The sequence below is a fragment of the Berghia stephanieae genome, chromosome 1 (genome assembly GCF_034508935.2).
Source record: "Berghia stephanieae isolate SIO BIC M18660-M18661 chromosome 1, UCSD_Bste_1.3, whole genome shotgun sequence".
NCBI lineage: Eukaryota > Metazoa > Mollusca > Gastropoda > Nudibranchia > Aeolidiidae > Berghia > Berghia stephanieae.
In genome coordinates, this window is record NC_088360.1 from 87,728,602 (window position 1) to 87,754,088 (window position 25,487).

The 25,487-nt window shown below is 35.3% G+C and overlaps 1 protein-coding gene across 1 annotated transcript in view; it reads right to left on the reverse strand.

The window, feature by feature from the left end:
* Nucleotides 1–23,773, reverse strand: part of LOC144960567 (bromodomain adjacent to zinc finger domain protein 1A-like) — a 28,627-nt gene extending 4,854 nt beyond the window's left edge. The window contains exons 1-23 of the mRNA XM_078893781.1: nucleotides 23,184–23,773; nucleotides 22,620–22,895; nucleotides 22,099–22,209; nucleotides 20,309–20,413; nucleotides 17,433–17,520; nucleotides 17,027–17,237; nucleotides 16,392–16,552; nucleotides 15,498–15,593; nucleotides 14,005–14,143; nucleotides 11,748–11,897; nucleotides 11,372–11,467; nucleotides 10,911–11,135; nucleotides 9,534–9,699; nucleotides 7,812–7,886; nucleotides 7,094–7,403; nucleotides 5,959–6,525; nucleotides 5,112–5,270; nucleotides 4,437–4,540; nucleotides 3,795–3,910; nucleotides 2,784–2,849; nucleotides 2,391–2,638; nucleotides 1,456–1,625; nucleotides 390–612 (exon numbers count right to left, since the gene is read on the reverse strand). Coding sequence (XP_078749907.1) covers nucleotides 390–612; nucleotides 1,456–1,625; nucleotides 2,391–2,638; nucleotides 2,784–2,849; nucleotides 3,795–3,910; nucleotides 4,437–4,540; nucleotides 5,112–5,270; nucleotides 5,959–6,525; nucleotides 7,094–7,403; nucleotides 7,812–7,886; nucleotides 9,534–9,699; nucleotides 10,911–11,135; nucleotides 11,372–11,467; nucleotides 11,748–11,897; nucleotides 14,005–14,143; nucleotides 15,498–15,593; nucleotides 16,392–16,552; nucleotides 17,027–17,237; nucleotides 17,433–17,520; nucleotides 20,309–20,413; nucleotides 22,099–22,209; nucleotides 22,620–22,895; nucleotides 23,184–23,296 — 3,975 coding nt within the window. The 5' untranslated portion in view covers nucleotides 23,297–23,773. The remainder of the gene's footprint in view (nucleotides 1–389; nucleotides 613–1,455; nucleotides 1,626–2,390; nucleotides 2,639–2,783; nucleotides 2,850–3,794; nucleotides 3,911–4,436; nucleotides 4,541–5,111; nucleotides 5,271–5,958; nucleotides 6,526–7,093; nucleotides 7,404–7,811; nucleotides 7,887–9,533; nucleotides 9,700–10,910; nucleotides 11,136–11,371; nucleotides 11,468–11,747; nucleotides 11,898–14,004; nucleotides 14,144–15,497; nucleotides 15,594–16,391; nucleotides 16,553–17,026; nucleotides 17,238–17,432; nucleotides 17,521–20,308; nucleotides 20,414–22,098; nucleotides 22,210–22,619; nucleotides 22,896–23,183) is intronic.
* Nucleotides 23,774–25,487: the final 1,714 nt, after the last annotated feature.

Below are 25,487 nucleotides of genomic sequence, written 5' to 3' on the forward strand. Positions count from 1 at the left end.
ACAATCAACTACCCTTGGAACCCTTGAACAAGTGGATGGATGTCAGAATCAAGGAAAATATTACTAAATTTCTAACAGTGGTTTAAAAAAAAAACTTTGTATGTGGAACTTCCAACATATTCTTCAGGTCAAATCAATGCTTAAGGATAAGGAAGATGCAAGCCTATCCCTAATAAATAGGACACTGAATACAGATTTAGAGTTATCAGGGCCTGTAACAATTAATAAAGAACAAAATCAGAGAGGTCTAATTCAAAGAAATAATGTAGATCCAAGCAGAAATATATTCGTTTAGCTGAAGCCTTCCCGAGAATCTTAAAAGGCTATCACTAAGGTCATTTAAACATTATATTTGGGTGAATTTAGAAGGAAATAAAAAATATTACTACCTTCTTCAGGACAGGTTTTGCACAATGCATATGGAATGCCCTGGGACAACAATCACAACAGATGAGAGTTCCACTTGTTTTGCATCCTGAGCAAACCTCTTCGCCAAATTCGTTCTTCTCCAACTCTTCAACTTCCTCATCACTGTTCTCTTCTTCCTCATCATCTTCCTCCTCTTCCTCGTCATCTTCAAGAGTTGTGTCCTCCTCAGCTTCATCGTCTTCCCTGTACATGACAATAAAAAACATCAATAATATTCTGAGAATAAAGAGTCATTTTGTTGGGGTTTTTCCCCCTTCTTTCATTTTATTTGAAAAGCAAGTCGCTATTTTGACATTTTAGGAAAAAAAGATGACAGAATTTAGGAAAGTTGAAAGATTTCAGATTGTGTCACAAGAGTCTAACAAAAGTAAAGAACAAGTTGACTCCAGCAATAAGACAATATAATGACAATTTTAAAAAACTCATCCAGAAAACAACAGAGCCCTTACTTAATGGGGTGAGCTAAAACTTTTCAAATCTTGAACACAATTGATATTAACATAGGAACGAACTATTTACATGAGAAAACTAAATATAATTTCCTGCATAAACAAAAATGAAAGTCGTAGCAAGAAATTGTTAGTCAGTTTTTGGCTTCGGAGAATGGAATAAATTCTTTCTCCATAGGCTTATAAAAACAAGCAAAAGATCTCAGCCAGGGCCTGGCTAAATTACGCATTTCAGCAAAGAACTGAAAGCCACATGAAAGATAAAATAATTGAGAAGACTGGAAAAAGGAATTCCAGGCCACAAGCCTGAGAGAAGGAGAGAAAGATCTTAAACAAGTGAGAAAAATATAAGTGTGGCGAACAATGAGCCCAGGAAAGAGATGATTAAATTATCAATTGGCTTTCATTCACCCATGACGTAATTAATCTAAAGGTCTATATAAAATTTTTTTAAAAGACCTGAGATGATCCTTGCATCAGCTAAAGGACAGCGCTGAAAAGTAAGAGATTGCTGAAAAGTAAGAGATAGGGGCAAATTTTCTTGTTAAAGGAAAATATGGGGGAAAAATAAACTCACATGGTGTCATCAGCAGACATTGCTTCTTCTTCTTCCTCTTCTTCCTCCTCCTCCTCCGGTTCTGGCTCTTCCTCCTCTGTAAATGTCTTCCGTCTACCCTTCCTAACAGGACTTCTAGGTACTTGCTTTGGCCTGCAGTCAGGGCAAAACCATTCACCTTTTGGTACTTTCTGAAATAAACAATGATGAGCAGATGAATTAATTTCTAAATCAGACCAATTTTAATGGAATAAAACATGTTAATTTGTATTAAAAGACATTGCACATAAACAAAAAATTAGTCCTTTCGAGAGAAAAAAAAAACAAAAAAAAAAAACACATGAAGTCTGTAGCCTTATGTGGTCTGTAGCAATTGCTTGTCACCATTTGGATAACAGATCTAACAAACCTAGCTTCTGAATCACTGTTGAGGGCTGGGAATACAAGATGGGGGTGGGGTCTGAAAATTTCTTGATTGTACCTAGGATTGATATCGCTGTTTGCTTATGAGACGAGGGCTATATCAAGTGAGCTGTTGAGAGCACGCTTAAGAAAGTTAAATTCTTTTTCATCCCCTACGGCCGCAGCTTCAGTGTCCAAGATGTTGATCAGGGATTCATGAGACTTTTGTATTTGTCTGGTTTTTAGTGTCCCTTGTGGACTTTTTTTAAAGAGTCTCATTGTTGATGGATAGAATGTATGTGACCAAGAATTTTTAATTAAGAATTTAATGACGATGTCTTATTTCTACTAAGATTGTTATTTGCTAAGATCTCACTGATACATTACTTTGCAAATGTAGTTTGAAAGTATCCATCTGCAGGCAGACAGCTAGCATTAGTCCCATTTATAAACCTTGTAAGGTTATCACAAACATCACTGTCATCTTTTAATAAAATATACTGTCATTGTCATAAACCAACAAACATCAAGATTGTCTGACAATCAATTATTACCTCCATTGGGGGTTTGAGACAATACATATGATGGCCCCGATCACAACCATCACACAATAACATTTTCTCAGCATCTCCTTTCCGTCTGCATAACCGACATCTTGTTTCTAGGGTGGACTTAGCCCAGACAATACTCTTATCCAAGCTGGCAAGATGGAGGTAGACTTGAGAAAGGCTGGTGCAGACTAACAAAGATTCTTCCCAGCGCTCAAATATTGTGACTTGCTTTTTGGGGACAGAATTTTCACCTGAAAGGGAAAAAAAATGAGTTGTAGAATTCAACTGCACAACACCATGGATAAGGTCTTTATTATATCTACCGAAATTTGAATATCTTATTCTAATTCATTTTATTATTGCTTCACTAACAAACAAAAGGCACAAACAACTTACCGTCAGAGTCATCACCATCATCTTTCTTCTTCTTGGAACCCTTCTTCTTTTTATTTTCATCTTCACCTATTTTGTTTAATGATAAAAGAAACAATTGAAAAACAAACAATAAAAAATAACTATAAATGCATGATTATTTTATTTTCTATATTACATTCAGTTGCATTCACATTCCCATAAAGCGTGCCAGGAATCAATCCAGAATGGAAGCTTAAAAAATAAAATATAAAAATGGAAAAGTTCTGAACACGACTCCCAAATCTTGCTTCTTTTTTTTCCAACACCAGCAATGAGTCGGCACTACTTTATATTGACATAAATCTAAAACTCATCTTATTTTCAATTTTAAAAATGAAATAAATGGCAATTGTCAACACTGGCTGAATTTCAGTACAATAACTAATATTGGCCCAAATTAACAAAATACCAAATTATAAACGATTAATCAAAAATTGTTTGTTTGTTTGTAAGGGTTTTACAGTGCTTGCAACACATTAAGGTCATATCAGCGCCAGTAAAAAGACAGAAAATGGGATAGTAAAAAGTTCTAGAATTACAATTAAAGCACCCAAGAAAAGGTAAGACAAAGGGGAAGTTATTCAAATAGGACACATGTGGATTCCAAGGGCACACTTTGAAAGTACTTAGTTTGAGATCACCAAAAAGTCTCATCCAGACACAAGCACAGGTCCCAACTAAGAGGGATACACTCAAATGTTTACAAATCATATATAATATGTAAACATAACAATACAGTGCATAACAGAGTGATGATTTACAAGACAAAAAATATAATCTCCAAAAACTCTAACTATACATTTGACTGCTTCCCTCCCAGCTAAGGTATCCTGCCAGGGCCTGCACAAAATCAAGTAATCTCATTCCAAGACAAAGACAGAAAGCATGTTGGAAAACATATAGAGGGATAGAAGACACAGTAAGAGCCTCCCTACCCATTATAGGAGGTAAGGGACCCCACCCAGAAAATAATCAAATAAGCAATCAGCTTACGAAGTGGCTCTTTCAAAAACCTTGGTTCCACTCCCCTTGCAATCTGTACCAAAGCCCTGCCCAAGTCCCTGGCCATTGAATCAGTATCAGAAGTTATAGAACTGTTCTCGTCAACACTGGGTGAAATATGAGAAATAAGACATTATTTCCATTAAATAGAGACGTGCATTGATTTGAGAAGCAAAGTTGGCTAATAATGAATGAGCCCCTGAGCAGCCAATAAAGAGAATATAATGATTCTTAACACAAATCCACTTGCCCACAATGGTGAAAAAAAATGTCTTTCTAAATAATCAAAATTCAAATTTTTAAAAAGACAAAAAAAAAAAAGAAATAACAACAATAAACACACACACACACATAATATCGTTTAAATATTCTCTAGAATAAATGTTACTGACTGGGGTTGATTGGAAGATTTACCTCTGAAAACTGAAACAATAACCCAAAAGTGTGCCAGATATAAAAAAGGACTAGAAAATAAAAAGTTAGATCATCGAGAATAGGATTCCAAAATTATGCTTAGTAAAATCTGATATTTTATTGATAAAAAATAATAATAATTTCAATATGGACCTGATAAAAACATTCTTAATTACTAACAGCAAAGATTTTTGAGTAATCAAAAAAAAAAACACATACCCATTTACTCGAGGTTTACTTGATGAGTTAAGGTTGGGATCCTCACTCTGAGATTCATAGCTGCGATTTAATATTGCTTCACGCCAGGCTGCTCTATCTGGGATCTACAAATTAAAATAAAAAGTGAATAACATGTTAACATACACCAATAGTGCATCAAGCTTTTTCTTAAAAGTGAAATATTTATGACTTAAACATCAAAGGTAGGGGGGATTTTAAAACATGCTCCTTTAGTTGATTTTGAATTTGATGCAAAATAATAATTGTCAGCATAAGATCACTCTGTGGATGTGACCATCAATATTTTTTGTATACAATTATTAATTACAAATTCCATAATAGCAGAAAACAGATGCAAAAAAAATTTTAACAGAAATTAGCAGTTTACCAAGGGGTAAATAAATAACATTTTCTTGGTGCTGAATCTCCCCTATTATTTTAGAAAATATATCAGTTCATTTATTTACTGGTGTCCAATGAACAATAATTATATCTTTAAGAAGCATATGCCTCACTGTGTTTTGTTTATATCTGCCTGTTGGGGTATATTAATCACATGTATGTAATTTTTCCCATATCAATAAAGTTTATCTTATCTTTAGTGATAATCTGTCGTCCAATCATATACTGAATTTGTTCAGTTGTCTTAACACTTGAGAAGTGTTGAATACTTACCTTGAGAGAGCCTAGACCACCAACATGTATCCTATCCTCCATGTCAAGAAGAGCATCTCTCAAGTTGAGTTCCATGGTCGACTCAGCTTTCTCTTGAACACACATGAGGTGATCCTGAGCTGCCTTTTTGCTTGATATGCCACGAGTAAGAGCCAAAGCCTGACATGCAAAAAAGTATTAAAAATATGTTAGCAATACAAATTAGATTACCAGCAAAAACAACAACTGAGCCTGAAGAGGATTGTAATAAGCCCCACGGACAATTAACTCTTTCTCACTGTAACTAAGTAACTGACTCTGTTCAATATTTACTATCTGACACCAAAAGATCAAACTTTAAGGGGAACAGAAACCACCAAAGTAACAAAGTGATTCAAGAGATTCCTCTGATATGTTTCAATATGGAACATTCTTTGATCATATATTCATTGTAAAATTACAGAACTTCATTGTAAAATTACAGAACAAATTATTCTTTCCTTTGAGTACAATGAGTAAAAAGATAACAATTACACAAGAGTCTACTAAAAGTAGACACACAGTGATCGTTCCTATAAAAGTAAATACTAGACTGCCTGAAGCTGTGGATTGTAAAATTGTAAAACAAAATGAACATAAAATTTTTTAAAAACAACAAAGAAAAAAAGTAACAATTTTGAGTCCTTGGGAGTACAGCTCTAGTCCCAAGTAGAATCTTAATCCCTTGTTTCTAGATTTCACCTATGGCTGCCAATATCCACCTTGATGTTTTAACTGCTTCTTTTGGGTATCTATATCAAAGCCTTTAGACTCTTAAGATTTGCTTTAGAACAAAATTATTAAGTTCGTTACTGTAAACTATACTCACCTGAATTCTGGCCTTTTCCTCACCACCATCCTCAGGCAAACTGAGCATGTCTGTGGGACAATCCTGAATTGACTTTGCCAATAAAGGTTTCAATTCCATCAGAGCTGATTTTAGAGAACTTTCTCTAAATCCTCTGCTGTTGAGACAAGCTAGAAGAGCATTGAGGTATTCTGGTGTGTCAATGAAAGACCACGTTGGATTCTGTATTGACTTAGAATCCTCTGTATTAGTCTCTTCCTCCAACACCGGTGGGGACTCGTCCCCTGGACTAGTGGTATCTTGACTATTTCCAATTTCCTCCGCCTTTTCAACTTTATTTGATGGCTCACCAGTACTGTTTGTTTCTGATTCTTTTTCATCCGTTATATTATTTGGATCTACATCGTCTTTGTGACCATTTTGAGTCTTAGCATCAGGCATATTTACATCTGTCGTGTCACTGTCTTTGTTCTTAGTTTCTCGAGACCCAGATTTCCCATTGCCATTCTCATCATCACTTATAACTATACAATCATCCCCTCCCTCTTTATCCTTTCCATGGAATGTAAGCTGAGGTAAAAGTTTTAACTGAAAATAGAAGAGGATTAAAAAAAAAGTGTTTAAATAAAAGTTGTGTTTTTTAACAATTGTATTACAGCAACATGCACATGGAAAAAAAAAAAAGAGAGAGAGAGAGAGAGAGAGAGAGAGAGAGAGAGAGAGAGAGAGAGAGAGAGAGAGAGAGAGAGAGAGAGAGAGAGAGAGAGAGAGAGAGAGAGAGAGAGAGAGAGAGAGAGAGAGAGAGAGAGACAGAGAGAGAGAGAGAGCAAAAGAAAGAAAGAAAGAGAGAGAAAAAGCACACAAAGAGCTGTCATTGGATTTCATCAGCCTAATGTCAAGGCTATAAAAGAAAATATTGGGAGGATATAGGACATCTGTCTCCCAAAACCAGATGGAGAATCAAACAGAGAATAGAAATCAAACAAGAAAATGAAAAATAATTCTTCCTCATTGTTTTAATTTCTTATACTTGTATGTTTTTGCAACATGAAAATCCCTAACACTCGCAACATTCCCAATCAGTTTGAAATATCTGATATCTGTGCTATATCATAAATATAGAGTACAGAAAAGGAGTAACAGTAACAGTACCTACCTTTTCCCCTGGATCAGCAGATGCCAATCCAGGTTTAAGCATATCAGGAGGAACATGCATTTCATGGTCCTCTACAAAAACTCCTTTTAAAGTTGGAAAAAAGAAGTATCGACGGAACATTCTATCTCGTCCTATGGGAAAAATCGAGACCATTTTTTGTAAAGATAGAATCTCTTCAATCATTTCAGTTTCCTTCTTTGAAAATTCTGCTTTCTTTCTGGTTTCCATTTCATGCTCTTTCTGCTTTTCGATTTCTTTATCCTCATTAGATTTGTCACTTGCATCAAGTGGTGGAATGTCAACAGGCATTCTGTCAAAAAATGTAAAAATAAACATCTTTGCATATTTCAATTTCAAGCTAATGTTTTAGTTATTGTAGAGTAAAATTTCTGTAGATATCTTTAATAATTGGAGATTTAAAAAACTGTCCAATTTTAAACTCTAAATGTGAAATGTTTCATTTATGAGTACATAGTATCAGCTATTCTAATAAGCTGTATGTGAGATAATTTTTATAAGTGAATATCTGATTACACGAATTCACTTTAATAGCAATGATCAAACTTGGAAAAAGAAGACTGTTACCAAAAAGTATTAATAAAAAAAATCAAGAAGATTTTCCCTCATCATCACCAAGATCATCAATAATCTATAACATAACTTAAGTTGCTTTTCCAAACTACCATATTCTCTAAACCTAAAAAAATGCTTGACTCACCCATTTTGTTCAGCCATCAGCTGTTGCATTCTTTTAGCCTGCTCTTTAATCCTGTCCTCCATCATTTTCCTGTACCTGTATACAATGTTCATTTTTAAAATGATGAATATTTGAAAAAGCTTATCCATTCATTGAACATTGTAAAAAAAAGTAGTCCTATGGAGCAAGAGAGCCAATGGAGTTGGATTTTATCCAAGTTCATCATCATCATTGCCTTTTTCACCCTGGGTCAGGGTATAGGCCACAGACAAACAGTTTCCATCCTTCTCTATCCTGAGCCAACTTTTTTATCTCATTCCAGGTCTTACCACTTCTCTGTATATCAGCTTCTTTAATTCTTCTCCATGTTCCTCGTGGCCTTCCCCTTGATCTTCTGCCCTGAGGGTTCCAGTCCAATACTTTCTTTGTTATAGTTGAGTCATTCTTTCTAAGCGTGTGTCCAATCCACCTCCATCGTCTTCTTCCTATATCCTCTCCCACTGGTTTCTGCTGTGTTCTTTTCCATACTTCTTCATTTTTTATTCTATCCATCCATTTTATTCTGAGTAGCTTACGCATGCACCTGTTTACGAAAATCTGTACCCTCCTTATACATGCCTGTGATGCGTTCCAAGTTTCACATCCATACAGTAGGACAGACTTCACGTTTGAGTTGAAAAGTCTTAGCTTTAGTTGAAGGGAGATATCTTTAGTTCTCCAAACTCTGTTCAAAGATGTGAATGCAGCCTGTGCCTTTCCTATTCGTGCTTTCACCTCTGCTTCCGTGCCTCCATCCTTGTCAATTATACTTCCGAGATAGCAGAAAGTGTCTATATCTTCGAGTTCCTGATCTTTTACTTTGATCTGCTCCCTTTGGCGCGTACCTATCCTCAAGACCTTTGACTTTGCAGGGTGAATTCTTAGACCAATTGATTCCGAGAGGCTGTTTATAATTGTGGTTTTTGCTTGCATCTGGTCCTGGGTGTGGGACAAAAGAGCCAGATTTATCCAAGTTGCTGTGGCTTTAAACAGCCAGTTGCTTGAAACACGTTTGACAGGGTTCTAGTTTTAACCTTAAGTACTCTCCACTGGATCTGACAAAACCAAATTAAGAAATTAAGGAGCAGGCACCGGTATAAGATAAAGATCTGAACAAGTGTGTACAAGGGTATGTGTTCAATGTATGAGTTGTTTGATGCAATACATACCCTTGTGAAGAATATATGAACTAAAATTGTCCCAACTATCGGGAGCCTCTGTTCTGTGGTGTAATGGTAGCACGTCTGACTGGTAATCAGAAGGTCTGAAGTTCGATCCCCAGTCGATGTAGACTGATTTTTTGGGATGGTTTCTTTGTTGTATTTTTCTTTCTTGCTTTGTCTGGCACCTTTCATACACACTTGTTCAGATCTTTATCTGACAAAACCAGCTTCTTAATCACTACAGGACAAGACAGAGAGATCAGAAAAATTCTTGACTCTACCCTGGACCCATACCAGTTCCTTTGATTATGGGGCGAAGGCTCTGCAAACAATGTTATCAAAACTCTCTATCAAATAACTTCAAATTGCAAAATGTTATCAGCTGAACATTCATATCAGTGCTGATCTTAACTATTAATGATTAATTTATTTCAATACAAGAACACGATGGTTATAAAATAGTTTCTCCCCACATAGTACAGCACAATAAAAACATATATGCATATTACAAACAAACTATCAATCCACTTAATTTACTTACTTGATGGCTTGCTCCTCTTTTTCCCTACGCTGCTCTGCCCATTGCATTTGCTTTAAGTCATATTTCCTCAATCTCAACTTTTCACCAGACTCTTCTATCATGTCTCTGACCATAGCATAGGTCATGATTTGCTGAATGAGTGTGTCAATGATCTTTATTTTATTCCCTGAATATTTCATTGGGAAAAAAACAAAAAACATAATTCAATGCTGTATTGAACGAAAATGAAAGAAAATGGCGAATTAAAGAAAAAAAAAAGCGATATAAATAAATATGAGCATTTTCAATTGAAACATAATTTTTTAAACCCACACACACAACTTTACTGAGCAAAGATAAATATAGAATTAAAAAAAAAATAATTTTTAAATCAATAATCTAGTTGCTTGTTTGTTATTAAGTGTTATTTCATATTACTGTATTAACTTGAAAGAAATGTGAATTTCACATTAAACCAAAATTCAAACAATAACTTGACTTTCTTCTTGTCTTATCATTAAGTCGTAACTCAGTGCATCGAAGATAATTGCGACTGTGAGTGTGGTGAGGACAAATGGACGTGCCCAGGCTTTTGTTTTGATCTTATTGATTTCTCTGTCAAGTTCAATTGGGCCATTAATTTTTTCAATATTTTTGGGCAGAGAATTCCATATTTGGATGGTGCTCGGAAAAAACGAGTTGAGATGGGCATGACTGGGGGACCTGGTATGAGTGCTGTTTTCTTTTGTTTGAGGTAAGGTGATCAATTGGGATCATTGTCAGTCCATGATTAGCCTTGTATAGTGCGTCTTTCATTGTAATGGTGACTATTTTAGGCTCTTGCACAGCTTACTGATGCTTTCAGTCCCGTAGTTGTTACAAACATACCTACATGCTCTGTTTTGTATTGGCCTTTTTAAAACTTTATCGATGTGGTGCTGCCAAGAATTAATCCAAGATATCAGGTTTTTGCATTGTCTTCGTGAATATAATAATCTGAACTTATTTTCTTGTTCACGATACAAATTTGCTGGCTTTTCTTCGGGTGGAATTCCATTTTCCATTCTCTCTCCCGTGATTGTAGCCTATCCAGATCTTCTTGAAGTATATTGCAATCTTTTGATGTTTGAATTACCCTATAAAGAAGGCTAGCGTCTGCAAAAAGTCGAATTAAAAAAAAATCCTTTTGATACTTTACTTGGGATATCATTGATGTAAATAAAAAATAAAAAAGTGGGCCTAAAATGTTCTTTGAGGTACACCTCACAGGACTGGAAGTGATGATAACATTTTGTTCTCAACCATGACTCTTTGGATCGCATAGCTGAGACTTATGGTGAAAATTAATGTGATTATTAAAATTTAATAGTTCAATAAAATAATTTAATTAAAACATACCAGGAGGTAAATCAAAAACATTAACGTCTGAAAGAGACTTGACTACAGCAGAATGCTCTATCTTCATATGCAGACCAGGGTCATCATGCTCTGTGTAGCCGCCTCTTTGTTGATAGCGAAACCTTGCATTTCTGTTACTGGCTTTTGCTCCCGAGGAGAGAATATGGATTCTCAAAATTTCAGATAAGGTGAATTGATCTAACAAGGTGTCACGTAATGGCATGCCTGAAAATGAAAACAGTACAAATGAACCAAGTCAAATAGAAGATATCAGATTATAATTTTATGCAGAAAATTAATAGGCTCAAAACAGCTGCAAGCTTTGCCAAAAGCTAGACCTATTCTGGTCAAATATTGCAGGACAAGAGCCATGTAATGTTCAAATAATATCAATGCCATATTTCACCTCTGCCTTTCTTATCTCATATACATCACAATGTCAAGAAAAGTACAATATTTACCAAGGTGTGTCAGGGAAAACTGAGCCATGATTGTGGCAGACTTTATCATTTCATCCTTGGAAATCTCCTCATCCACGTCGTCATCTTTATCCTCACCTGCATAGGATAAATTGCAGAAATCAACAAGACAAATATTATAAACAAATGTTGCAGACAAGAATTTTTATTTTTTTAAAAAATAAAACACATAATCCTTTGATTGAATAAAGAAACCATGAATTTCATAAACATCCATGCCTTTCATCTTTCAACATTAAATATTTTCCCCATCATCAACATCATTTCCTCATGTCTGAGCTGAGAAAAGATGTCATCTTCCAAAAAAAAAAAAAATAAAATAAAACAACAAAAATACCAAATCAGCTTCATTACTTACTTTTGCTAACATTCTTCTCCTCTTTTTCCAATTCTTGGTATTCTTCTGCTTCTTCTTCTTGAAGATTAAAAAGAGCACACAACAACATTTGCAATAGATCACAAAGAGGACCGTCCGGTTCATGGTCCATCAAAGCGGACTCAATCATTCCTGCAAACACAGAAGAGAAAAACATCATAACAAAGCATTTTTAATATTTTCACTCAAATTAGCAACACCTAATATATATTCATATATTATAAGGATATGATGGGACAGTTAAACAATAAAAAATAACTTTGTAAGCCCCCCCCCCCCCCCCCAAAAAAATCTTTAAAAATTGTGAGACAAGGATGATAATATTAAAACAGTAGAACATGAAAGCAATAATACATCAATGTGTCTAGTTTGATCCAACATAAAATTCTCAACCCATATGAGGCAAAAAAAAAAAAAACCCCACCCACTGAGATTAGCATATTAAAATTTCAAAACATTTGTGTGGCTGGCTGAGAAAACCCAGACGGATGCTCAAATTTCATAATTGAGTTATGTATGCGGTGGTGCAGATCACATCTTTCTCATCATTTACAGATCATCAACAGATACTGCATATTTTACACTATCAGATAGAATAGACACCCTAGGTGAAACATAATGAAAAATAAAATATAATAAAATAGTTTTTTAAAAACAAAGTTGTTTTTTTCCTTAAATTTCAGATACAAACATTCAGATTAGTTTCCTCGTTCGCACAGAGATCTGACAAAATAAGAAAAATAGTTCTGATTTCTCAAGATGATATTTCATACACATCATGATGAGCTAATAAGTAACCCTTATATACCATGTTTTCTCAGATATAAACAAAATTATTTTATATTTCATTAATCCTTGGCAAAAAAAATTAATGTTTTTTTTGTTTTTTTTTGTTTGTTGCTTTAGGTCTCTTCCAACACAATTGAGGTTATATGAGAGACCGCTGAAACAAAAAAACAAGCAATCTAACAAAAATAGTACAAATGTCAATCAAAATCATAACCTAAAGATATCATAAGCTAAATTATAAATAACCAAGAACAAACAGGCAGAGGATTTACAGGAAAAAAATATCCCCTGTCAAAAATACAATCACAAACCAAAGAAGCAGGATAGGCTAGTAAAGAGAAGAAGAAACGACATCACTATCGGATCGTACACCCATGCGAACATCATAGGTATATGATTCAAGGGTGATGCTCCCATCCAACCACCCGCAAAAAATTAATTAAAAGTACGGGAACCGAAAACAATTGAACAGGTAGACCATCACTGACTACGGTCAAAGTAAAAACGCTGTGACAGATTATTTAAAATAGTATTTTGTATTGATATTAAATTTACATTGAAGAGACAAATACAGATTATTTCCATTTTATTGCGATAGAATGAGATGAGATTCTGGAGCAAGATCGTCCAAACCGAATCAACTGAGTCGATTGAGGTGGGCCATAACTTTAGCATTCGTCATCTTAAAAAACTTGTCCTTAGAGACGTAAATCTTCCGGGGTAATAAATAATGTATACTAAATGAATATAAATGAAATGCAGTAAGCGATGTAAAAAGATAACATTCAATAAGATTGTAATGTGAGGAAAGTAGAATTTAGGGCTCACAACATAAACAAGACCCGATTAAACTGCCTGTCCAGATTCCTGGAATCTAGACATGCGCAGACGCTATTGTTTGGTTATGCTGTACCATGATAGGGTTGGGTGTGTAAACATGGAGGTGGTGAGATCTGAAACTGTTCTAAGTTTAGCTACAAAAATCTAGCTATTTAATCCAAATTTTACAACTGAAATCTTCATTCAGCTTATCCCACATTTTGCAGGGTTGCCATAATGAATGCCACATCTCCATGCATCTCGGTTCAGAACATCATCTTCCTCCAGGCCCAGTTCTTTCATATCGTCCTTTACCTTATCCCACTATCTAGTCTTTGGGGCCCCCTTTTCCTCTTTCCTGCTAATTGCAAGTCCAATACTTTCCTTCCCATGTACTCCCTCTCTCGTCTCTTTACATATCTTCTCTCATCTTTATTGATACATTCTTCACTCAATCAACCTTCGAATTCGTTCAGTTCTCACTCTATCTTTCTCTTGTCCAGCCAAGAAGTATTTAAAAACGATGGCAATAATGTATCAATCTTGAATAAAGGCAGAAAGGTACATAAAGGGGACCAAGCGATACAGGAAGATAGGCACTATGTATAAAAACACAAAATTCTTAACATACCCCACGTAAATCCTTTTGGGAAAAATTGCCTGAAGTCAAAAATGGATTTGAAGACATGAGTAAATTCCAAGATCATAACAGCATCCCCAAATAGCTCTGAAGGAATACGAGTTCGCACTGGAAGAAATTCTGGCATTTCCTGAGATGAGAAAACATTAATGCTATGAAGGCAAGAGGGTTACAAAAAATACTTTGGTTTAAATATCATCTATGATGATAAGCACCAAGAGTCTAATGACTATACACCTTAATAATAATAATAATAATAATAATAATAATAATAATAATAATAATAATAATAATAATAATAATAATAAAAATATCATTATCATTGTTATTATTATTATTATCATCATTTTAGGCAAAATTAGAAATTTCTAAATTATATGGTTTGTTGATAGCTGATGGTGGTTGTAGTAGTGGTTGTAGGAATAATGATGTGATGGTGGTTGCAGTAGTGGTGGTAGAGATGATGATGTAGTGGTGTGTGGTTGTAGTAGTGGTGGTAGGGATGATGATGATGATGATGTTCTGGTGGTAGTTGTAAGTTGTAGCAGAGGTGGCAGGGATGATGATGATGTGGTTGTAGTACTGGTGGTTGGGGAGATGGTGTGGTGGTTGTCGTTGTAGTAGTGGTGGTAGGGATGATGATGTGGTGGTTGTAGTAGTTGTGGTAGGGATGGTGATGTGGTGTTGGTGGCTGTAGTATTAGTGGTAGGGATGATGTGAAGGTGGTGGTTGTAGTACTGGTAGTAGGGATGATGATGTGATGGTGATTGTAGTTTGTGGTGGTAGGGCTGATATGGTGGTAGTGGTTGTTGTAGTAGTATAGGAAAGATGTAGTAGTGATGGTGGGATTCATGATGGTGTGCCGGTGGTAATTGTAGTAATGATGGTAGGGATGACGATGATGTTGATGACGTCACAGTAGTCTTAGCATAGTGGGTCACAATGCATGAACTTTTTTTTATTTTTCCAGCTGTGACAATTTAATGGTTGATTTTTTATTTAATTTCCTGGACAAATCTGTAAATTCCAGGACTGTAGGCATGCCTGATGTTATAAATATTCACAATTTACCTCTCGATAAAGTGATAATTGTATGTATAAGATCCGCTAGCAATAGCACTGGACTGATTACAACCAACAAGAAGACTCTATCAACTATATAAAAAAGTTGTTTGGACATCCTTGAAAAATTATGGATAGGGCCCGATCCCACATTAAAGATCTTTTCCATCAATAATATCAATAAAAGTATTTTTCTTCAAATTGTTTAATGGGTAGAAGATCCAAATAAGTGGGGGAAATAATCAGAAAAATGACCATTTTTTTTCAATAAGAAAAAAAAACTGATCAGAACTTGTGACTTTGTAAGGATTATCAGTCAGCAAGTCTAAGAACAGCTAAATAGAGGTAGTTAGCGCTTATGAAAAATCAAAGTAGCAACTTGAAAATAAGACAATATATTGATTTGAAAATCCAAAGCTTACCTTGAGATCGTCACATTCCAAATCATCACGGGGTCTTGACCACTCTTTGTACAATTCTAACTCTCTCCTCTTTTCCTCCATCTTCTTTTGCCTCTCCTTTAATATTGAAATAATAGTAAAGCAATGAGTTATACGCACTCTAACTAAATTTACAAGCAAATGCCAAATGTGGTCTATGAGGAAAATGTATATTCATAAGTACCAATGGAATATACATCTCATTAGAACAATTAAAATAATTTTTAAAAAGCAGTCCTTCCAATCAATCTGGCCCACGGAGCCAGAGTTTATCTATATATATAGCGTGAAACAGACATTAGCCATTACTTGCCACCTATTGGATAGGACGCTTGTCTACTGTAAAACACTTTCTGCCAGATCAAACAAACCCAGCTCTCAAATCAGTGTGAGTGGACTGGGGGATCAGAAAAAAATCTTGACTGCATCCAGGATTGATCTTGGTCCCTTTGTATATGAAGCGAGTGCTCTACTGGCTGGGCTATCAGCACAACCCCCTACCCCCTTAAAACAATTGGAACTTAAAAAATATATATTAAATGATGCCTGTAATCCATATATTCATTTCACACCTGAGGGCGATGAGAGAATGCAAGTCAAGTAAAGAGCCTTTTTCAAGGAGTCAATTTTGTTCCGCCCGGAGCCTAACTCAAATCAGAGACCATCAGGTCAAAAGGCAAAAGTCAAGCCATACCACTGTACTACAAAGAATGTAAGAAAGATGGACATAAAGAAAGAAGTAGAAGTAGAAGTAGACGAAAAAGAAGACGAAGAAGAAGAAGAAGAAGAAGAAGAAGAAGAAGAAGAAGAAGAAGAAGAAGAAGAAGAAGAAGAAGAAGAAAATTAAAAATAGGAAATGTTGGCAACTAGACAGACCCTTTCTCTTTCCTCTTTTCTTCTCATTTTTTCTTCTTCAATCCGCTGTCTCATTTCTTCTCGCTTAGCTTCTTTCTCTTCAATCTTCTGTTGTTTCAGCTTCTCTTTCATCAAAGCACGATCCTCTGGGGTGGGGAGAGGTACAAACTCAATTTGGGGTTCTTAAAGAAAATAAATGAAAAAATAATTGAAGGAGTATCACAGTAATAGCAGTCTTGCAATGTATCAAACACAATCATGCGAACAAAATATAAAGATGACAATGTAAAATGTGATTTAAAAAAAAAAACATTTTTTTTTTTTACCCAACTACCAACATTCTAAATCACGGAACACTTAACATGTGAAAATAATAATAAAATAACAACAACAATAATAATCATCATTATAATTTTAATTATCACTACTACATATATTATTATTATTATTATAAATGTTGCAGACATTTTTAATGATACAAAACAGCAGAGATATTCAATACTTAGTGAAATGAGACAATGTATAATCCTTACATCTCTTTATGAGTATGTCACCATTTCTGAGTTTCTTTTAGTAAAGAAAAAAAAAGTTTAATTTCTTTAAAAGAGAGAAAACGATGAAAAAACAGAAAACCTGCACTATATCAAATTATTTACCTTTCTGTAGTTTTTCATTTTTAATTATTTTCTTGGGGGGAGGACTTTGTGCGGGAGGCTCTTCAAATTCAATATATGAACTAGGCTCTTCCAAAGGCCTCTTTGCATTCTTTTTGCGTTTGATTGTAGACACTTGAAAAATTGGCTTGGGGCCAATGAAGAAGTCCTCAAAGACTGCTTTGTTCAATGCAAGTTTTCGAAAAGTTGATTCCTAAAAAGAGTGTAGATACAAGATAACAAAATCAAGACATTCACAGAGAAAAAAATCATGTACAATTCTTTGAAAAGGAAAATGACTAAACTTCTACAGAATTATATTTGTAAGAGAAGCCAAAAAAAAAAAAAAAAAAAAAAAAAAAGCTATAATGGAACAAATTGAATAATATGAAAAGTTGAATTAAAATACCTTGACTTTCCAAAGCCCATCAACTGGGTCACAATGCTGTTTTAAAAACAGTTTGCTTCTGTCCCTGGAATACAACCCTCTTTTACGACTGAAGAAAGAAAAAGAAAGAAGAATAAAATTGAAAATCATTGTTAAACTTATTATTTCTACTACACAAAACCCTATTTCCATTTAATCAAACTGTTTCTAATGAAACATGAATTACTTTTGAAGTATTCCTAAATTACCCAATAATCTATCAACAAGATGCTTTAAAGCAGAGACGCCAATTGTAAATTTGGCTCACAGGAGTTTCAGACACCACTCGTAGGAATTTCAATGCCGAAAGAGGAATTTCCGCACAGAACAAAAAGGAATTGGAATGGTATTCGGCATTGTGTTTTCATATTGTATAGTTCTAAATAGATAACTGATTAGATTTATATTATGATACATAAACACATTGCCAAATACAATCCCAAGGTTTCCTTATTTCAAATGTAGTAAAGCGCCAAAACCTAAAGGTAGAGATTGTAGTTCTGGTGGTAGTGAGGATGATGTGTTGTTGGTGGTTTTAGTGATAGTGGTAGTGATGATGAAGATGTGATAGTGGTTGTTGTTGTAGTAGTTGTGGTTGTGATGATGATATGGTGGGGGTTGAAGTAGTAGTGGTAGTGATAATGATGTGGTGGTGGTGGTTGTTGTACTAGTAGTGGTAGTGATGATGATATGGTGGTGGTCGTGGTTGAAGTAGTAGTTGTAGTGATGATGTGGTGGTGGTATAGTGGTTGTAGTAGTTGTGGTCGTGATGATAATGATGTGGTGGTGGTTGTAGTAGTGGTGGTAGTGATGTTGATGGTGGTTGTAGTACAAATGGTAGTGATGATGATGTGGTAGTGGTGGTTGTAGTAGTCGTGGTTGTGATGATGATGTGGTGCTGGTGATTGTAGTGGTAGTGATGATAATGATGTTGTAGTAGTGGTTGTTGTAGTAGTAGTAGTAGTAGTTGTAGTGATGATGATGTGGTGGTGGTGGTTGCAGTAGTAGCGTTAGTGATGACGATGTGGTTTTGGTGGTTGTAGTAGTAGTGGTAGTGATGATGATGTGGTAGTGGTGGTTGTAGTAGTAGTGGTAGTGATGATGATGTGACGGTGGTGGTTGTAGTTCTAGTGGTAATGATGATGTGGTGGTGGTGTGGTGGTGTTGTAGTTAGTGGTATGATCATGATGTGGTGGTGGTGGTTGTAGTAGTAGTGGTAATGATAGTGTTGTGGTGGTGGTTGTAGTAGTAGTGGTATGATGATTAATGTGGTATGTGAGGTGGATTGTAAGTAGTAGTAGTGGTAGTTGCAGTGATGTGGTGGTGGTGGTTGCAGTAGTAGTGGTAGTGATGATGGTTGTAGTAGTAGTGGTAATGATGATGTGGTGGTGGTGGTTGTAGTCGTAGTGGTAATGATGATGTGGTGGTGGTGGTTGTAGTAGTAGTGGTAGTGATGATGTGATGCTGGTGGTTGTAGTAGTAGTGGTAGTTGAAGTGATGATGATGTGGTGGTGGTGGTGGTGGTGGTTGCAGTAGTGGTGGTGGTTTTGATGATGTGGTGGTGGTGGTTGTAGTAGTAGTGGTAGTGGTGGTTGTTGTGTTTATGATGATGATGATGTGGTGGTGGTTGTAGTAGTAATGGTAGTGATGATGATGTGGTGGTGGTTGTAATAGTGATGGTAGTTGTGGTAGTGGTAGTGATGATGATGTTGTGGTGGTAGTTGTAGTAGTAGTTGTGGTAGTGATGATGATGTGGTGGTGGTGGTTGTAATAGTGATGGTAGTTGTGGTAGTGGTAGTGATGATGATGTTGTTGTGGTGGTTGTAGTAGTAGTTGTGGTAGTGATGATGATGTGGTGGTGGTTGTAGTAGTAGTAGTGGTAATGATGATGGTTGTAATTCTAATGGCATTTATGATGATGTGGTGGTTGGAGGGGGGTATCCTCGGAACAAATTGATCTCACCGGAATTTGACGGAAGTTGTCCGGAACCCGAATTTTTTTGCTCCAGACCGGAGTTTTGGCATCACTGTTTAAAGTATTGATCCCGATTTCACCTACCTACAATTACAGTTGTAGTGGTGTATCTTTTGGTAGGAAAAATGCAACTAAATACTCACGAAGTAATGATTTTCTTTTTAAACAGCCAACACTCTATATTCATCAATTCTTGCTTATAATTGCTCCCACCACTATCTGGGTTGCCAATTCAGGAGGTAAAAATTTACTGAACTTTTATGCAAACACATATAGACACAAAGACACCCTTTCTGAGTGCTGAACACCAATAAAAATACATTGTGTACTTACTTTCTTCCGTTCAGCAGGTGATTGGAAAACATACTGAGAGTTTATAACATACTGAATATCGGCAACCTTGCACTATGCCTTTTACTGGTGTGAAAAATGAGATATTCCCTCTCACTCTTAAAATAAACAGATGTCGAGATTCTGGGTTCAAACTTCATAAGGAAAGAATAATAGATCAATATGAATTTTTGGTCCAAAATGAATTGATATTGTCTGGTATAATAAACCTAAAATTGGGCTGGAATATTTTAATGGCACAATGATTGATTTGGTACATCTCAACAAAAATGAAGGGACACGAGTTGGGTTAGTGACTGGATGCTTGCAAATACTGGCCTAGACAATGTCCACCAGCACTGCCCATTTCAAGCATTGGTGTGCTCTACTTAAGTGACTTAAATGAGAAAGGTTACTTGGGCATAGGTAGTGATTGATATTGCATAAGTGCTAGAGCATCCGACAGGCAGTTTGTACTTCAGTAAATAGAAATTTTATTTTACAACACTTACTGGGGAACCAGATATTGTCTTTTTAATCTGGAAAAGCTCACCTCAACTCAGTAGAAGGAACAACTAAAACATCATTCTGACCACCAATCTTGATTTTGTATTTATACTTGGCAGCATCAGGCATTGCGTTTTTCTTTTTCATGTCACTGAAATAATTGAAATAAAATTAATCAGAATACAACAAAAACAAAACATGCTTACATCGTATATCTTTGCAGTGCAATGACAAAACCCTGATATTACAATAGAGCTGAAAAAATTGTTACCATAACTAAACATAAATAAACAAGTACGGTGTCTTTCCTTGTACTATTTTTTTAAAAATTTGCAACAATTTTCAAGATTATGTGAGTAAATGCTGGGAACATTCCAATGACAAAGATATAAATGGTATTTGACCCATTTTGATTATACAGGCAGGATTTCAGATATATCCTGGAATTATCAGCAAACTATCATAAAGTTATCAAGTATTTCAGTAAGACAATACACTTTGAATGAGAGAATGGTAAAAAAAAAAAAATTTTAATGTTGTAAAATTTTCTTTTCCGTCAAAATCAACATAAAATAAATTCAAATATTAAAAAATCCATTAAACACTATATAAATGATGTTGACGATGTAGATCTTTTATTCGAGAAATTTTGTATAAATAAAATAACTAAAATATTAAATGACCAGTATCATCCACTAAGACCATCAGTTATGTCAGGAAGGAGTGGTCGCCCTTTCTCTATTTCAACGAAAACAGAGAGACACCGAAAATCTTTTCTGCCGTCTAGTATTAGGCTTTATAACAACAAGCAATAATCATTTTATATAATTATTTCGCATTTTTACTTTCAAAAAATGTAAATATTAATTTATTAATTTATTTGTTTTGCAATCTTTTCAATTTTCAATTTATAGTGACAGTTTTAACTATTTTACAGTGTTGAAATTATTCATATTATAAAGCGCAGCTCTGGTTATGGAGCTGCTCCCTTTTTTTATATATACATCCTATTTCCATTGTATTTTTATCTTATTGTGTAAATTATAACATGTCTGTACAAAAAATTTCCTTTTTGGGATGCAATAAAGTATTATAATTATTATTATTATTATTATTATTAAAATTAATTTCAAATCATATCATCACATTCTTTATTTAAACAGCATTTTCATAGAGAAACCAATATCAGGGATGGGACCTGAGCTTAATTGAAAGCCTGAATAGCAAAATTGTTGTTACTTTTCCTTTGGTGAAAAAGGTAAAAATCCTGTCTTGTTGCTATGGCTGTCAATCTATTGCCTTCTCAACTATTATCTTATAGTATGTGCCTTCAGTTCTTCAATCAACATACAGTGCATACACTTTTGAAAATTACGTCAATTATCATTTTTTTAAAAATTGTCGTATAAGTACTTTTATTTTTGACTCAAAAATCTAAAATAAAGTATATTTTGGCGCTGAAATAAACCCCTTTCAGAGAACCGAAGGCCCATAACCACCTTAAGTGCTTGTCTATCGCCCGGGGTAAACAGATCCTGAGCATCACTCAAAATTTTAACACAGATGATTGAAAAAAATGAATCATGTCGTCAGGTTTTGCGATGCAATTCCTTTATCAGTGTCAAAATATTGTGAGAAATATTAACTAGGCCTGACCTATTTGTGAGTTTGATATGTACTAAAGATATCTCAGGCCTTTTCATAAAGGAAATAAACAGTCAAGGGGACAAAATGGTAACGTGGTAAAGGGCAGGAAATATTCTGATTGATAATGCTTAGTAACATGCGAACCATCAATTGAATGCTGCCTGTAAAGAGTCATGAAGCCTCACTTACTTGACAGCGCCTTGGTTTGAGTCGTCAGAGTCATCAATAACAATAATATCACCATTTGGCTTATTTTCTTGTGGTTCTAGGCAAATAACACTGACAACCTTGCATTGTTTTCTGTTTCAACAATAAAGAAATAAGAATAGAATACAGAATGTCAACAACAACAAAAATCCCAACGAAATATGTAGGTCTCTATATTCTGGTTTTGTGGGCTTCATGTTCAATGATGTTATTTAAAATCAGTTTAGAAACACAATGTATAAAAATTAAAAACCAAATATTTAGAAATGAAAAATAAATGGTGGTTACAAATCTTAAGAAACTGAGAATCTAAGAAGTGAGAATTTACAGAATTACAATGACAGTGAAAGTTTGTTTTTTTAAATCTTCAAGCCGCTAAATCTAAAAGTAAAAATAAAAACCCTAAAGAATTTGTCAAAGAAAATAAATAGAAAAGAAAAAGAAAGTAAGAAGTCACGAACTGTATTGTAAAATTCAAATACTAATATATGGAACCAACTTACTTCTTGTTGCCGGACGTGTGTTCCAGAGATTCCCCAATGAAGAATCGGTCTTTAGCAAACATAAATACATCGTCATTGACATCATTGAGTCTACTTCTGTGAGTTAAAGAGGCTAAAAACAACAATGGTCTTTTCAAGCTGTCTTGGAAATTGGCAAGATTCTTCTTTGCTTTCTCTTCACACTCCTCTGCTTCTTTAAACGTCATTCCAGACTTCCCAGTGATGGCACAAGACCACACCAGACTGTTGCAGAGGATAATTCTTTCAAAGAAGGCACTGAGAGTGAGAGAAAGATAATGAAAGAAAGACTGCATTACATTATACCGGCATAGGAGACGTATGACAATCCACTACGCTAAGTCTAGTACGACGCGAAGACAACCGAGTGTGTTAACTACGACTGCAACTGCAACCGTCAACAAACGATTTCTCACTCAAACTCTATTATTCTATTTCAATTTCACTTTCTTTTCATGGAATGAGAGAAAGAATCAGTCATGGAAGAATAATGTAAACATTCAAGTTACGATGCATAAACGGGTGAATCTATGAAAGTATACTTACTTGTAATCTCTGAAAATTTCATTCGTAATCTTACAATGAAAGACCTCTTCCTCTGGGTGTAGATCATGGGGTATTTTCTGCCTGCGAAATGGTTGCTTTCGAAGAAGCGGCATGTTGTTTTGGAGGGAAACACAAAGGATTTATATGTAACTACAGACGCGAAAAACGCGGATATTAGCAAGCTACAATAAAAAAGTTGATAAACTCAAACATTGCACACCAAACGAATACCAATCTGATTGATAATTTTAGAAATTCCGTTAATTTTGGTCACATCAACATCCCTAATGTGATCCCTTGCCACAAAGAGGTCATTCTCTAGTGATCTGAGTCTGAACAACACACGAGGAGAGAGCACACTTGAGCTCGGATAAGGGGTAGGGGTTGATAAATCGTTTTATATTGATTTAACACAATGGTTTCCGTATACTATTTGATTTGCTTAATTTCTCTGTATATTTCCCTGTTCGTTCAATTTATTTTCAATAGGTGTTGTGCATGTTTACTATTTTTTATTAATATTTTAAAAAGACCACTCATGAAAATAAATGTGGAAAACTCTCTTGGATGAATTGCGACTAAAAATATACAGTTTTCCATTGGTTAGAAAAAATGTGACGTCACAGTTTGCGAACATTGCATTTTTTCTACTCTTTGAGAAGAGATTGATTTTTCAGGGGAAATAAATCACGACATGAAGGACTTGTATTATGTGAACTGCAGTGCCGTAAAAATAATAAGAGATGGAATGGATAACTGTGTGAATGAAACACAATCACAATATGAAGCCGGAAGTACATTCGAAGGCGGTCAACGAAAATGAAAGCGGAAAAGTAATTTGTAAATGAAGCTGTTTCGAACCCCAACCAGCTGCATGCTTTTGGCCATCTTCATCCCCCCCTCTCTCTCTCTCTCTCTCTCTCTCTCTCTCTCTCTCTCTCTCTCTCTCTCTCTCTCTCTCTCTCTCTCTCTTTCTATTTCACTCCCCTCCCGCTCTTTCTCTCTCTCTCTCTCTCTCTCTCTCTCTCTCTCTCTCTCTCTCTCTCTCTCTCGAATAGATAGTGTGCGCTCGGCCGAGAAACTCACAACATTGCCATCCGGAAGTATACCGGACCAACACACAAAACTGTGTGTAACCTTGAACATTTATAGTCTGGTTTATACAGTTTAGTGAACATTACTCATAAACATGGATGACAACAACAAAAACAAACAAACAAAGACCTGAGTGACGTCATCTTCGTTCTAACTATAGAGGGAATGAAGTTGACGCACTCGTCTCTTTATTATTGTATTTGGACCGATTATTTGTGTGATTAGTTGTCACTGAAACATATCAATCAAGACTATAAATAGTATGCGCTTGGCTAAGAAGCTCACAATATTGCCACCCGGAAGTATTACGACCAACACACAAAACAATTTGTAACCTTAAACTTTTATAGACTGGATAATACAGTTAAGTGAGGATTACTCATAAACGCGGATGGCAAAAAAAAAAATATTTAAAAAATACAATAACAAAGAAGGGAGTGACGTTATCTTCGTTCTATCTATAAATGTTTAAGGTTACACATAATTTTGTTTGTTGGTACGATTTATCTAGCGGGCAGATGTTTTACTTAAACGCACAGTAAATAAATACTGACATAAAAAGTAGAGGTGCATAATTCACCTGCGCATTGTGCAAACTCGTAATTTCGCCCACAAGCATGATTTTCTGGAGTTGGGCGGACAGCAAACAATAAACTTTCAATCGAGGATACAGCCATCGTTTCTCACTGTAAAAAATAGATGGCTCTAAAATGAGTGATAATCAATGGGGATGATCTATAGATAGTATGTACTTGCAGTGGCGTGGGGCCATTGGATCGAATAATGCCAGGCACCGTACCAATCTTTTAAAAATCATTAACAGCATAATTTAATTAAAAATAAAACTGAGAAATTTTAACTCCACTGTTTTTCGCCAACTCGCCAACAACATACTGCCTTTTTAGTCTCCACTCTATAGATAGTATGCAGATGACGTCACTCAGGCCTTTGTTATTGTTTTTGCCATCCGCGTTTGTGAGTTGTTCTCACTAAACTGTGTTAACCAGACTATAAAAGTTTATGGTTACACAGAGTTTGTGTGTTGGTCCGTTATACTTCCGGATGGCAATGTTGTGAACTCCTTGGCCAAACGCATTCTATCTATTCAAGATTCCGAATCACGCACTGCGCCGACTTGTGTGTTGGTGACATCACTGCGCGAAGTAGTGACTAAATCAAACACCGTGTGGTGCAAAGCAATCCAAGCTC